At 40.0% G+C, this 16209-nt stretch overlaps 1 protein-coding gene across 1 annotated transcript in view; it reads right to left on the bottom strand.

The window, feature by feature from the left end:
* Nucleotides 1-16209, bottom strand: part of LOC124261285 (parathyroid hormone/parathyroid hormone-related peptide receptor-like) — a 38429-nt gene continuing 22220 nt past the window's right edge. The window contains exons 7-13 of the mRNA XM_046695593.1: nucleotides 13589-13745; nucleotides 11230-11290; nucleotides 8508-8577; nucleotides 5545-5642; nucleotides 4393-4537; nucleotides 4062-4103; nucleotides 1-3470 (exon numbers count right to left, since the gene is read on the bottom strand). Of these exons, the coding sequence (XP_046551549.1) occupies nucleotides 3135-3470; nucleotides 4062-4103; nucleotides 4393-4537; nucleotides 5545-5642; nucleotides 8508-8577; nucleotides 11230-11290; nucleotides 13589-13745 (909 nt within the window). The 3' untranslated portion in view covers nucleotides 1-3134. The remainder of the gene's footprint in view (nucleotides 3471-4061; nucleotides 4104-4392; nucleotides 4538-5544; nucleotides 5643-8507; nucleotides 8578-11229; nucleotides 11291-13588; nucleotides 13746-16209) is intronic.

Below are 16209 nucleotides of genomic sequence, written 5' to 3'. Positions count from 1 at the left end.
AATGTTAAGAGAATAGATTTATTCATTTCATACATTGAATTGACAAAAGACAGCACAGAATACCGACATGCCCTCGTAAAATATCACGGAAATATTGTCGTTCCTCTGGATGTCGCTTCACATAAAACATTGATGGATCTCTGTAAGTGTAGCTTAATATCTGGCGTGTGGGACTATACGCCAGTTTCAGAGAATCCAAGAACTATTCATACACAACAGTCATTTCTTGTACGTGAAGTTTGAAACTAATTTTACAGCCTTGCCCATTTGATAGCATTCGTGAGAAGCATAATGCATTCTGGAGCAACGTCCTCGTGGATGGTTAAGGCTGGTCATACATATACACAGACGTGTGTGAGACGGAAACAGTTCGTCGCCTGGAAACCAGATTGTTCTATGCCCACTTTTGGTGAAAACTGACTTTAGAAGCTCAGGGTATGTTTTACTGCATATTCTATCTCCATGCAAAATTTCATCGTGATGTATAGCCTAGAAAGGGGTTTTACATTGTTTTATCTCCATAAAATAACACAAATCGTTTCAAAGTATTATAAGTGGTTATTGGACCAATCAGCAAATTCAGTTTGATCACTGAACATAGAGATGGAACAATCTGGAGATTATTATCATCATTATAGAGATACAAATGGAACATTGGAACATTGCCCTTATCTATGATTTATTTCATGTGATTTGTAAGTTATGAAATTAAAACCAGTTAGAACAACAAAAGTACAACCTGGTACGCGATAAATAATAATACAATAATCGTACAATAATGTTTCAGCTGCATTGTTGATACATAGAACACTCTGGTGCCGACCAAAATCACAACTCTATTTGGCCGACTGTTCTATATCCAGGTGTTTTCTATCAAGAGCTTTAACATACTTTGGGTTATTTTCCATGTCTTTTTGATATAGCACATGTATGTGCACAATTCCTCAGAATTTCATCGAATAGTTTTGAAAATATTTTTGTTCTAAACTTCAAGCTCGATGTTCCCGAAAACAGGTTTCAGGACCAAGAACACTCTAGTTTTCAGGCGTCGAATTTACTTTCAACAGTATTCCAGTTAGATCACAGCGTGTCAGCTGAACGTTTCAGGAAAGTCCGAGGTGAAACCGAGAAGCAGGGGCGTGCTGCTGACAATCGTATAAACATGATCGCGTTCAACTGGCATTCGTACACATAATCATTGGTTCCTGGCTTCCACAAGGGACGCAACTCCAAATTGTGCTGCCCCGGATAAGAAGCCAACATCTTTCCATAATTGAGGTTTGTAATAATTTGCTCTTTAATACTAACGATTGTTTTATTAATTATTAACACAGCTGTATTTCTCTTGAAAGCCCATCACTCTTACTTGAAACGAACGAATTGGTCAAATATTCTTCGATTATATTCCGATTCATTTGAACGCAGTAGATTAGACAACCTTTGGTAGAAGCTAAGGCAGCCTAACCCGTGAATCACATTTGCCTATGAAACAAAGCATTTGACCTTTCACTCGTTTTCGCTAAGATATGCCAGGGAATTTTCATAAGGCCACATGAAATATAGTTTTTGTATATTTGAATCAGTATTTTGTTTTCTACATTCAAGCAGCATTGTGGTGAATTACAACAAAGATTCGCCCTTTTCACAAGACCACCTAACAAACAAGTACCCAGAATTCGGCAACACCACACTCGCTCAACAATTCACATACACCTACGGGATTATACGTGTGCAATTTTAAATGGCTACAACTAGTGCCCAGATGAAAGTGACTTATTCTATAGTTGTCGTAGTATTCGTAACCTTAACTAAACAGCTTCACTATAGTCAACTTCAATAATTCACACTTTTGTATACACGACGTTTTCGCACCGACAGGCGTGTATCCGCTGACGTTCAACGACCAATGAGAATTGTATCCCACAGACGTGAAGGTTTGTTTCTTGATAACGTATTCAGTTTGCCGCCGTCATCCTCGACGTCTCGACCTAGTGGATTTAACACAATGTTAAACCAGGTGACGTCTCATTAGGAATCCAAGAAATACAACCTTTTCTCTTTATATAAATATCCCAGCCGCTCCAGGCTTTAGAGGTGACATTGCAGAGCTTTGAGGTACGATTGAGGGTGATCTGTGTTCACATATTTGACAGAGCGTTGTAGAGCTTTTCTTATAAAATTGTGTAATCAAGGTTACACCATTGCTGTCTTCTTTAAAGCATTCACAATATTTTATGGAAACAAGTGTGAAGGACTTTCAAAATGTGCCCCATCCGTGATAAAACTGATGTCCGATGGCATTACCTTTTTTAATTGCCCCATATATATGACTCCGTGTTTCAGTTGAACAATTGTCTTCCCTTTGCATGTGTTTTTGTGATAGATGACATCGATAGGACAGTATGCGATCAACGTCCTCACGAACACTATTTTATAATGATTCCTGAACACATGCTCATGATATAATCGTACTGTCGGCTCAGCTTTGATCAGGATGCAGAAAGGGGTTGTCTTGTATACTACAAACAGGATCATGTACAACATACGTGACACCTACATCATCTATCCACCAGATGGATTCATAGATTGTGTCTGAACGATCACGACCGTGAACTATTCAAGATCAACAAGGTACCAATTGAACATCCATACATTAAATCATCTTTGTTTGATACACGTTGCAACACCAGAGTCCTTTTCAAATCTGAAAACAAGGACAGTCTTCCCCCCAAACAAAATCGTACAAGGAATGAAACAATACAATTAATAGGGGGAAGAGAATTACTAAAAATGTAGAAAACAAATTTGAAAATGAAACATATAGTAAAACATGAAAATGAAAACATTAAATTAATTGTTTATATTTAAATATAATTTAGCATTAAGTGATAAAGGAACTAACTATATATCAGCAGCGAAGAACACACGGGAACATTTGATGAATAAGAATCGAATGGTAGAATTCATCTGCAAGAGTTCTTGTCAGAATATTGTGTTCTGTAACAGGTGTTCCTTGTAAATTGGGATGCGTCAAGGCAAACTTATCACACTGTGCTTCTTCTCCAACGTGGACATGTCAGATCACACATCTCTAACCATCCATCTTGATTCGTATATGAACCAATTCTTCTTTGTCAAACGAAACTGTTAGTTTTTGTAACGACGGCGACGGGACCAACGTCTCTAGGAATACTGTGCAGCGTTGCTGCTCGATAACACTTGCCGTTCTCATAGAAACAATGGAATCGTTTTCTCTCACAGGAACTCGGCTCAGAGTCGTGTTTACTTAACACTTCCTTGTCTTTGTGTTTCGGTTTGTTTTTGCTTTTGTTTTTGTTTTTCGGGTCACAGTTACCGTTGTTTTTATGTCGCGCACTGGATGAAGATGCGTGCCAGTATATCCTTTGAAATTTCCTGGAGTTGGTTCTTAATTTGTGCCTTATCCACATCTTTCTAAGTTCAGATTGTACCTGAGGTAAAAAACAAGTAACTCGGGTTAAAATCAATCAGACAATGTGTTGCAGTTTGTTTAGAATTTTTTTTATGTTCTTATTTCCTAGCAAAGGTTTATATGGCACATAAGTATGCGTAGATGTTAGCATGCACATAAGTATGCGTAGATAGATAATATTGTTCATATTGCATATGAAGTACAGCTAATACAGGTTAGACTATATCTGATAGCCCCTGTGGCATGTCATTTTTACATTACACACTATTACCCAGCAGATGTTTACATTTACATAAGTACGCGTAGATACATAGTATTGTTTCATATTGTATATGAAATACGACTAGTGCAGGTTTGACTGCAGCTGATAGCGTGCAAGGCTATCCGTTGCCAAATTTTCTTGCTTTTATGTCTCGTTAATATAAGTGTTATTCTTTCTCAGTCAAACATTTACTGAACACCCATAGCCTTCCAGATGACATCTCGTCCGCCTCAAAACAGCCATAAATGAATAGGCGATACCAATGGACACTGTGACGGAAATGTATACATGATGTTTGTGATTCAAAGCTGTAAATATACATTTGATAACGTTGGATGGCATCCTTACCTCGCCGTTGCAGAAACAGAAGAGGCAGGCAACGAAAAAACCCTGGAAATGAATACAGGTAGAATTAACTTTTGCATCGTTGCAAACGCACACAGACACGCACGGACGCGCACATGCGCACACACGCACACACACATACAGAGAGAGAGAGAGAGAGAGAGAGAGAGAGAGAGAGAGAGAGAGAAGGGGTGGAGAGAGGAATGACGTGTCGTTGGATATGTGGAAAAAACAATACCGGGAATAATGCTATCAGGAAGAAAACGTGCCAAAGTTGGCATCTTGCAAATACGGTGGGTGAAGGTAGGACAACAAAGTGTCTGTGAATATTTACCTGGAATGAATTGAAGAAAAGCTCGTAGTATAGTCTTACTAACTCCGTCGTGGGGTTGATGTACGCTCCGTCGGGAACGAATACGAATATGATGTAATGGACGCCGAAGAGTGGTATCAGCACCAGGGTGGATTTGGCCAACCTCCTGCAAAATAGTGTCAGATATGGTGGGATGGTCATTTTAAGAGTTAATCATAATGTTTATAGTCCGTTTGGCTCAAAAGCGGACCGATGAATTGCAATCTAACTCGAAAACTAATAAACATAACATACTCAATGAAACGCTGATCATAATCAAAACATCATATCCACTCTGTGAGGATTTTGCAGAATTTTTGTCCTAAAAATAAAAAAGTTGTTTAACAAACTATCATTAAAATATTGACACAGTACACTGTTTGTTACGAGGGAGGAGTGCAGAGAAAGGGACAGCCACGTGTTCGAGAAGCACGTTCACAGACAAAGTTATCTATTCATTAACCTGTGCTGTGCCGTCACTCACTCACTCTCAACTAACCCCGCTGCTGTGGAAATGTATGTCCTCGTGATATAAACATACTATTAGTCGATCTGTGTCCCCCGCCCTGGAATATTGCTAAATGCGGCGTAAAACTAAACTAACTCACTACTGTTACTCGAATACTCATCAGGATCTTTCTTCATCCATATTCCTTAAAAAGGTTTCTCATGCGACTCGATCTACATTGTAAATTAATTTAAAGACTGTTACCCCAAGTGATCTAAATTTTGTCTTAAATCTATTATGAAATAAGTTTCACAGGTACACTTTTTTTTCATTTATACATTTTTCCACGCACGCGCTCTCTTGCTGGTTGAGAATGGAGATCAGAAACAAATAACAATAATAATAAGTATATATCGTGGAATCGCGCATCAACATCGGGCGAACTCTACCGTTGCCTGACAGTGTATAGAGTATAGGACAAACGACATTAGTGCATGTTGCACACGAAATATTACCCATGTAAGCTGAACACTGATTGGTTAATGGCGTGCTGGTTCCCAAAAGCTGGAAACAAGCCGAGACTTGATTCGCTGGATCGAAGTGAGTTTACCCTTGAAGTATTGGCGATGGCATACCTCATGCCTATGTTTTACACTGTATGTTAGTATATTCTCAAGGGTACTCACCTATATCGATATTTTCTCGCCCGGGGTGTACTGTTCCTTGTTACTTGTAGCTTGGTAAACAAAACCCGCACCACGTTCACGAAAAAAACAAAGCAGCCCTGGAAAGGGAATAAAATAATGTCTTAGAACAAATACATGGATGTGTACAAACTGTTCAATGTTAGTCAATTATTTGTGTTTTCAATCCGACTATATGTAGCTTAATTCGTGTTCAACGAGGGGCGGTGGGGTAGCCTAGTGGTTAAAGCGTTGGCTCGTCACGCCGAAGACCCGGGTTCGATTCCCCACATGGGCACAATGTGTTAAGCTCATTTCTGGTGTCCCCCGCCGTGATATTGCTGGAATATTGCTAAAAGCGGCGTAAAACTAAACTCAGTCAGTCAGTCAACGAGAAGCTCAGAAACAATTCAGCTGTATGACATGGTAACATATGTCATATTTGGGATTACACTTTCTTAGTAAACTACAAATTTAAGTACTTTTGTTGGGTTGAGTCCCATCCGGGACTCAAACCCACGACATCCGAGTCAGGGACCTAATTGCCTCCACACAAAGTCGGAGCGGGTAAGGCGTCGTCGAAATCGAAAATTAAGCAAATCTCGGGCGTAAACAACGCTGAGAAAACACTGAGCTTAGGAACATATACTCTGCCAAAAGAGAAACGCATCATGAAAGTAGCAATTTCATGTAGCAATGAATTAAAACGTGTTTCATTGTACAAAAGGTTTTGCTCTGTTTATGAGTCCTATGGTGTTTATGACTTTCCTCGGGTTGGTGCCAAAGACGGATAAGTCTGCATTCTCAGTGTGCAATTTCGCTATATTTCATTGACTCATAAAGCCTACAAGATGTTTCAAAATAAACATAAAAATACAGTTGAAATTCCTATATGCGTTTCTTGTTTGGGAGAGTATATATTTCAGACCAAGGATCATTTATACCAATAAGAAACAATTTGTATCTCTTTAAACAAACCAAGACACGATTCACTTTCCACGTTCTTTTTTCTTTGATCTCACATCCAGTATGTCGTTACTGGGAGCGTATGTCCGCCGACAAAAACCACGTAGGGTCAGTTCCAAAGACTGGTTCACTGGTTTTAGTCACACCCTCAACATTCTTATAGAAGATATTTTACTTGTACAAATCTTGACAAATCAGTTGATGCGTCGTAATATCATTGCTGGTTGCAGATAGGATTGCATGTGTTGGCTTATACTTCCATGTCTCACGTCAAACAATGTGAGGGGGTCGAAGCTTTTAACAGTCATTTATTAGCATGGGCAGGGTTAGTCTAAAGGGAGAATAAAACTTAATATAATTAGAAGAAGAATACAGGCCCTTTGTGACCTACTGGAAATATTAAAATTTTGGAGAGGTTTCAAATCAGTGAAAGGGTTAATGCTGACCATTATCCGTCCTTAAACACTTCTGAACTGATCATGTACATATTTAATCAAATCTGTCAAAACCTATAGTGTAGAAATGTAAAAATCCCCCCCCCAATTTCTTTTTTTTTTTAAATAAAAATAAAAAACAAAGAAAAAACCCCAAAACAAAACATTAAATTTTGTATTTACAATACGTCCCTAAGTTTATTATTAGGCAACTTTTTCCGATAACCTCACTTTCAGTTCTTTTAACACATCCTATCCTCGCATGTTGATTACAATTTGTATTATATGTTAGGCCAAAACATGAGATAGTTGAATTGAACATAGTCTTCAGTCATATGAACACAATAAAGCGTAAACTAGGCAGATCATATGTGCAATCAAGCCTATCTGATCGTAGAGCTTCCTTCAAAGGTGTAACACGAGGAGGCAGTTTATCTGCAACCCCAGCTCGAGGTGCCGACTTGTGTCTTTTAACCGATACAAGATCTGCTGATATGTCGAAGGGCCGTCAACAATTTGAGCGCACTCTGTATTTTCTTCATAGTGATGGAAGTTTCAGGTCCGAGGTTGAAACCAAAACCAGAGTGACATATCGTCGTAAAAATGACATAAACCAAAAGTAACTTTAACATAACGGGTGTAAAGACCTTGGAGTCGACTTTGTGTGCAGACTCTTTCAGTGTTGTCATAACCCCTAGTGTACAGTACACAACCCTGTGCACTTAAAAGAACCCACGAAATCGTTGGTAAATGACTAGATGGTGGCCACATGAATACGTGCAAACACCTAGTTGCGGGTACAGCAACGTGCAGTAAACTTGGACAAAGTACTGTGACTATGTGTCCCAGTCCACCCAGCTGAGAATGGGTACCTCGTAAGGATGGGAAAGCCACATTAACTCGGTGCGCTTAGTGGCTGCAAGAGTTGAATGATCCTCAGGGATTTGAGATTGATAATACGACGTGCCGTTGAGATTAAAATCTAGTGATCGAGGGAAAAACAAAGCGCCTGTGAGCAGCCTAGCTGGAACTCGGCGCTATATAAATAGATTATAACATAATAACAATAAATAATAATAATAAAGTTAACATTTGTATAGCGCTTGTTCCAACATATTGCTGAAGGGCGTATATATAGGCGAAGGTTATGTTGAACAAGTGGGTTTTCAGTTGTTGTTTAAACTGGTCGAGGTTGACAATATCCTGAATGTGTCGAGGAAGACGGTTCAAGAGCCAGGGGCCGGCTTTGGAGAAGGATCTGTCACCATATTGTCTTTTCCTGGTCATAGGATCATCAAGTGCTCTTGATGATCTTCACCTGAGATCTCTCCTTGGGGTGTAGATGGATAGGAGTTCCCTGACCATGCAGTGATTTGAAGACAAACACCAGGTCTCACTGGTAGCCAATGGAAATCTTGTACGACCAGGGGATGTGATCTCGACGTCTGGTATTGGTGATTACTCTTGCAGCGCTGTTGTGCACTCTCTGGAGTCTGTCGAGTGAGTGAGTGTTCCGATGCCCCATACAATATACTAACAATAATAATATAACCCTAGTATACTTACCACTAGTATAGCGACTATGGGACCCTTCATGATCCAGAAGTATCCAGGGGTGGGGTTAGTGTTCCAACAACTGAAGAAGAAGATCACATCACGCTATTAGTATGTAAAGTCACATCGAACATTTGCTTCGTATTACCCTCACCCTAAAATCTGCCAGAACCTTGTAACATCTCAATCTGCATTTAACTTCGACTGATTACAATACGCAATACAACTGACTATGTCGATGACTTTCTCCTAATTGACATTCGTACATTTGCAAATCAGGAACGTCTGTTTATCATTGTTGTCGTTAAGAAGGGTATGAGTATCTTTTTGATGAAACTTCATCTCGTATTATTCATTTATATAATGTTCTTGAATATTTAGCCCATTGAAATCTGTTTCGGCTCATAGTCGATACTTTTTATGTTTTGGCGTCGACGTTTCCAGCTGAGTATTTTGGACATCGAAATCGATAAAACTATCGATAAATTATTCCCACCTACCAAATGATGATCTTTGTATGTGGCCTAATGGCAAGTCTTGTCGATGCAAAAAATCAGTGAGATAAAAGGGGTATCCTGATGCGAAAAAAACAGTGAGATAAAAATGGGTATCCCGAACCGATGAATATGGAACTGACTTGCTGACTGAGTTTGGTTTTACGCCGCTTTTAGCAATATTCCAGCAACATCACGGCGGAGGACACCAGAAATGGGCTTCAAACATTGTACCCATGTGGGGATTCGAACCCGGGTCTTCGGCGTGACGAGCCAACGCTTTAACCACTAGGCTACCCCACCGCCCGTCCTCAATATGGAACTGCTTAGTACAGATTGTTTTTAATAATTTCCTTACATTGATGTGATATATCAATGCTTTATTAACCAGTGGTGTCCTCATTTACTATAGAGTGTCACCTGGATTGCTAAAGACAGGGACACAAATGGCATTTTATCTTAATGAGGATGCTCTCTGCAGTGATACGGACAGGAATGTCAACCTGACCTTTCCAGTATTCATACGTGGTCTGCAAAATTACTAAGTTTCTGGAAATTCGGCTTAGGCGATTACGAACCACACTATATGGCAAAGTGAATACTCCCCGCACGTTTTCGTGTCATAGAGGCAATATTTGTAGCAACACAATATGCCAATAATTCAGATTTAAGCACAGGACACATTGGTCTTTTTTACAGTTTTTCAAAGATCAGACATCTCTTGTGAAGAACATCGTCATCGATTAGCCCTTGCTGCTCTCAGAGTGCTGATAAATTGATCATCAAGTGAAATCCCTCAAAGCAGTGCAACCTTTCAAAGACGGAAGAACCCTACATACAATCCGGATACACATCTATAAGCACACACAACCCGGATGCTTCAAATATACTTCAGACATATGAAATATGCCCGGATCCATATGACAGTAGTGTTGTTTTGCTACTTAAAGTATAAACATTTCGATCAGAACGGAATTCTTATGGAGTCGATTGATGTCGTCGGGAATGTCATGTCAAAAGTTCTCAAGTTTCGAGGAGATTGGCTGCATGTGTGTCACAGCTGCCCGTGGTACCTGTCTGGTGGCTATGAATAGAGGGTACACCCTTTAGTATGACATATATTACCATTCTGACTCGTATATATGACAGTCATGTCATCGTACGCGTCGACACAGAACACCCAAGTTGCGTGATAGATACATGCACAAGGCCATTTCCTTATAAAAGTATGCCAATTTTCCGTTCCTGCAGTCGGAATTGTATCAATATTATATCACTGCAAATGTTGTGACAACATTGAGTTCAAGATCGGATCCCTTTCACAAATTTTGGTCTCTACTCTTTTGGCCAATTGAAACGTCTTTGTTGTTGTTAACAAGTGTTGTTGTCAAAGTGCATTGTGAACGGAAATGTGTCTATGAAATGCAATAAAGTGAATAATTATAGAAGACACATTTTCAAGCCATAATATATTTTGGGCTATGCTTTACTTTATTTTACTTTATTTATTTAAAAAGTACAAAGCCTATGACATTGTAGCTTGAATCTCACTGAATGGTAAAATGGACTACACTTTGCACTTTACTGAAAACGTGTGTACATTTTTACTCTTTTTAGCATTATGTATGCATGCATTTCCATATTCATAATGATAAGAGCAGAGTGCAGTTGTGGATTTGTACTATAACATTAGCATATATTTCAAAGACTGTGGTTCATGGTGTTTGCTGTGGAATCCTGACCAGGTTACTTTACGTAATCATTGCCGAAGAGATAAGACCATTTTGTGAAGTCGTACCAAGGATCTAAGTTTATTATTTTATTTTGCTTTTGTCTAGCCTTAATGGAAGGTTCACATTAAACTTTGTGCGGTATTGCGGATTTTTCTTTGTGTTGTTTGATGTTTGATGATTTTCACGAATATCCTTCGGAGACTTCTTGAACGTATTTGAAAGAGGGGACAGTTTCTGTTTATATCTTGTTTAAGGCCGCACTCAGCAGTATTTACGCAATATGAAGGTGTTCGGAAACTTATCGAGTCCGTACCAGCGAATGGCAATCAGTATAATAGTGTATAATTCATTGACTGACATACATACTCCGGTAAATGTATGTAATAGATATTCTAATCATGTGCACTGACTATTTGTAATTGAATATGCATGCAATTTTCGCTTAACATTTTATCTCCACGTCATAGAAACATTTCGGTTTACAGGGCAAATATCGCCATTACTTACAACTTATTTTCAAGACTGGCCCGGACGGCAACCCACGGAATGACGAAAACCAACGGCCCTCCTGAAAAAAATATCCGACATATTATTGACACAAATGTCCATTAACAAGTGTTTTTATCAAACGTAGAAGCGCAGGTATTCAGGAGTGGGCGTGGAACCTATTGATCTTATTTTACAAAGCGCACGGAATCGTACGATTGCAGTGTACTCCCAAAGTGAAACATGGACTTACGATAGTCGTCAAAGTGAAACATGCACTTATGATAGTCGCCAAAGTAACACATGGACTTACGATAGTCGCCAAAGTGACACATTGACTTACGATAGTCGCCACAGTGACACATTGACTTACGATAGTCGCCAAAGTGACACATGGACTTACGATAGTCGCCAAAAAGAAACACTGAGTTACGATAATTGCCAAAGTGAAACATGGACTTACGGTAATCACCAAAGTGAAACATGAACTGCTAGAATTTCCACCACGTCTCCAATGGCTGGCCAAATTTAATTTTAAACTTCGCGTACTCTGAAAGTTTTCATATGATTGGCCACAATGTCCTATATGCCTCTAAAACTACAAGGTGGCTTAGTTTTATTGAAGTCCCTGCTAGTTTCAACTGCAATTATAGTATCATATATAGGATTAGTTGATAAGCCACCTTCAAGGAATTTGTCTGTATCAATAATGTCTAATCTTCAAGACATATGAATTGGTCTGGTGCATTTCTGTGATACAAACATGGGCTACATATTGGTTTGATAGGATTAATATGGCCATGCCGCCAGTAATGATCAATATCTTACAAATATAACGCATAGATAAGCTTCCCTTCTCCGATCCATGCATCGTATCAACGTCTGTAGATCATAGATGTAGTTAACTTATCATTTCTTGCTTATATCAGTACATTATATTTTCTTTATGTCACGGATGTGTGCTACAGACCATCAAGGTTTAACAAATCTGTACACTCCCGTAATGTAATACCTCTCCCGACATAAATCCGAACTTTCCTTCCCCAGAAGATAACTTTCAGTAAGGGGTCCAGATCGATAATGGCGAGTAGACATAAACAACTTCGAATTCAATGATATTGTTCATTTTCCAAGAAGAAAAGTACACCTATTTGGAGGTAATTGATTACGAAAGACATCTGGCTGTAGGGACATCAGTGACGGGACGACCCATGGCACCAAGATGAGATATACAGATAAGATGAACATTCAACAGTGTCCGGATGATAGGATAAGGTAATTGAAGCTAAATCTCCTCATGCAATCTAAATTAACCGTATCGAATAATTTAAATGCCAGTCATCCGAAATTTCGGGTTATAATTAGTTGGTCGAACCCAGGGATCAGGTAAAGGGGGTCTACGCTGAAAACAATTCGATTCAATCATGGGCTGCAATTCCTTGGTGTGTGTCTGTCTCGCGACAAATCACCCTGATTATCCAGCTCCCAATGTGTCACTAATTACACCGTCTGGGTCATCGGGTCAGAACTGTGGAACCAATTCCCCACCTTCCGGGTTCAGGTCACTAGTCCAGAGTATGACCTTTACCTCTTCATTGTTACTTGTATTAATTGTATTATAGGGCCCTAATCAGTTTATCAGTTTCAAATTTGAAATAGGACATGCAAACACCATCTTAGTATGTGAGATAGCGCCTTTCAGCTTTAACATATTTAACTTTGAAACAATAATTTTCAACGTCTCAGATCAAAATGCAACACCTTAACTACCACAATAAAAAACAGCTATTCTCACTACATCTAATGTACAGCGGCTACTACCACCACCACCACCACCCAACCACTACTACCTCTACCACTTCTACTACTGCCACCACAACTACTGCTACCACCACCACTACTACTATTTCTACCACTACCACTACTATACTACAACTACTACCTCAACCAATACTACTACTGTTTCTACTACTACCACTACTGCTACCACTACCCCTACTACTACCACCACCACTACTACCACAACTATAACCACCATTACCACTACTAGTACTACTACCATTACTATTACTTAAGTGGGGCGGTGGGGTAGCCGAGTGGTTAAAGCGTTAGCTCGTCACGCCGAAGACCCGGGTTCGATTCCCCACATGGGTACAATGTGTAAAGCCCATTTGTGGTGTCCCCCGCCGTGATATTGCTGGAATATTGCAAAAAACAAACTCACTCACTCACTACTACTTAAGTACTAGTGTCAGAAAGTGTAATCTCACATACATCTATAAACAAACTTTCTAAAATGACATTGTCTTCAGAAACGTTGACCGTGCAACCATGTGACGACGATGTCGCTACAGACAGAGATGTCGCATGTTTAACTCACCCCATCCCAGGAGTATATACCAGCGCACGGTGTTCCGCTCGGAGAAGACGGCGACGATGATGAGTGTGTGGAGGTACAGCCCCTCCACAAATATCCACATATAGTTGGCAGCCAACATGTAGTGGAAACAGGTCAACAGCAGCTTGCACTGCCAGTGCTGCAATAAACAGTGTCCGGTATAAGCAGGTTATTCTTTAAAAGCCTGACGAAGCTACAATAAAGTTGACAGTTTGATCAATTTTTGTAATCACAATATCGTTTGTTTGTTGTTTAACGCCTTGGTCAGCAGTATTCTATCTAAATGGCGATGGTCGAGTCTGGACCAGAAAATCCAGTGACCAACAAACTGAGCATCGATCTACTCAGTTGGGAACCGATGACATGTGTCAACAAAGGCAGCGAACCTGACCACCCGATCCCGTTAGCCGAATCTTACAACAAGCAGGAGTTGCTGAAGACATATTCCAACCCGACCTTCAAGAGTATTATAACTGTAAAACGGAAAAGCGAATATATCTGTTCAACATTCACAACAATCTTCAACTGAATTCATAGTTCATTCTAACCTTCAAACAATGTCATAAGCTTGTGTTTTGAATCGCTAACAAATAGCACTGACAACAAGGGTTCTCGGCAAAGTGAGCGTGCCCTGCCCGACCGTTTGCACCTTTCACAAACACATGCACAGTCAAGACAAGACTGAAAGCATTTAGATGCCTGGATGCTGTGAATTGAAATAACAGTTTCAAACTTCTATCCGTATAGTCTCTAAAGCTCAGCATGATTTCTTGTGCACATATCAATGATAAATCGTGTTGTTGACTGGAGACAGCGCGACAATACAATAGAAAATATATGTTTTGTTATAACGTTGTAGTTGCTCCTGCTTCAAGCGGTGCCACTTCTAGACATGAATGAACGTCTGACTGAACTGGAGTTCCAATAACTTCATATGCAGGGCGGTGGGGTAGCGTAACAGTTAAAGTGTTCGCTCGTCACGCTGAAGACCCAGGTCCTATTCAGCACATGGGTACAATGTGTGAAGCCAATTTCTGGTGTCCCCCGCCGTGATATTGCTGAATATTGCTAAAGCGGCGTAAAACTAACCTCACTCACTCGTATGCATCTTGTGTGTCGTCAAGAAAGGCGCGGATGGCCTATTTACGGAGGAGCTACAATTAGGTGAGCAAATTTTGATCCCTTTGTCACGCCAGCCCGCCTATAATTGTGTGTTCGAATCTCAATTATATTTGATGGACTAAGAGCAGAACGACTTTATCCAAAGTTGTAAATGTTTGATAGCTGAATACTGACTGACTGAGTTTGGTTTTACGCCGCTTTTAGCAATATTCCAGCAACATCACGGCGGGGGACACCAGAAATGGGCTTCACACATTGTACCCATGTGGGGATTCGAACCCGGGTCTTCGGCGTGACGAGCCAACGCTTTAACCACTAGGCTACCCCACCGCCCTTGATAGCTGAATAAATGCGGACTTTCCTCCGACACAAAGCTAGTATTGTTCCGCATAGCCTTATAACCCGTTCACTCTTTATGTCATGACACTCAACTTTCTTGTGCATGCCTGAGTCTAACAGTAACAGAATACACCTAACACTTTTCCATCCAATTAGGTCACACCTTTTCATCCTTGAACGACTGAAGCCAGCGTTAGCGACTTGTACAAGGACGTTTTCCGCCGTTACTGTGAACGTGCCACAAATAACGTCACAACACATTACAGGACGGCCAACACGACTTTAATCTCAGAAACAGTCATGAATACACTATACACGTATGCCACAAACGCCAAGGGAAGAAATCAATAAATATTTGGCGACCTCCCGTTAATTAATTACTTGCTTTCAAGTGAGTATGATCAGGGCCCTAAATAACATTGATTTAACTAACATGTCCTTCGCTTCAATACTGATTCCAAGGGACGATTTGTTTCCCTAATACGTGGATCGTTACACTTTAATTATGTAATTACGGGATTAAAATAGCCTAAGAAACTGCCTGTATAGTAATGAGGAGATTCGCTCCTTCTGTTTGATCTTCCGATAAGCTTGTGTGCATAACAGCTTGAAAGAAAGGCCGTTTTATAACACACGTTAGTTTTTGTAGGCAGGAAGCTATAGTCATTACATTAATCTGAATCAGAACATTAAACTCATTTATAAAAGTACATGTATTGCAGTGTATTTGGTTCGTGTACAAGTTGTTCACAGTGCTGTGGTATACTAGACGCCTCAACACGTGATTTCTTTAATCTTTCGGATTCAGAGGAATTGAAGAGTGAGTGAGTGAGTGTGTGAGTGTGTGAGTGAGTGAGTGAGTGAGTGAGTGAGTGAGTGAGTTCAACGATCGAGGATATATGTCATGCGGCTGTCTCATGACAGGACAGATGTGCCAGACAACAAACACTCGCTCTTCATGCAAATTTCGCCTGCTGTCATTTGTGATTTTCAGCGAGCCATTCTTTGCATAATCATTTACTAAGGAAGTGTAATCCCAAATATATCATATGTTAATTCTTTAATAATTTTCAACACTGTCATTTACTCGAAACTGAACCTGTTTCAACGGTTCATCGTCCGATTGTTCACTGCCGTTGACG

The sequence above is a fragment of the Haliotis rubra genome, unplaced genomic scaffold (assembly GCF_003918875.1).
Source record: "Haliotis rubra isolate DU_JTF1 unplaced genomic scaffold, ASM391887v1 Scf794, whole genome shotgun sequence".
Lineage (NCBI taxonomy): Eukaryota > Metazoa > Mollusca > Gastropoda > Lepetellida > Haliotidae > Haliotis > Haliotis rubra.
Note: the sequence above shows the minus strand (reverse complement) of the source record. Positions and strands in the feature narration are given on the sequence as shown.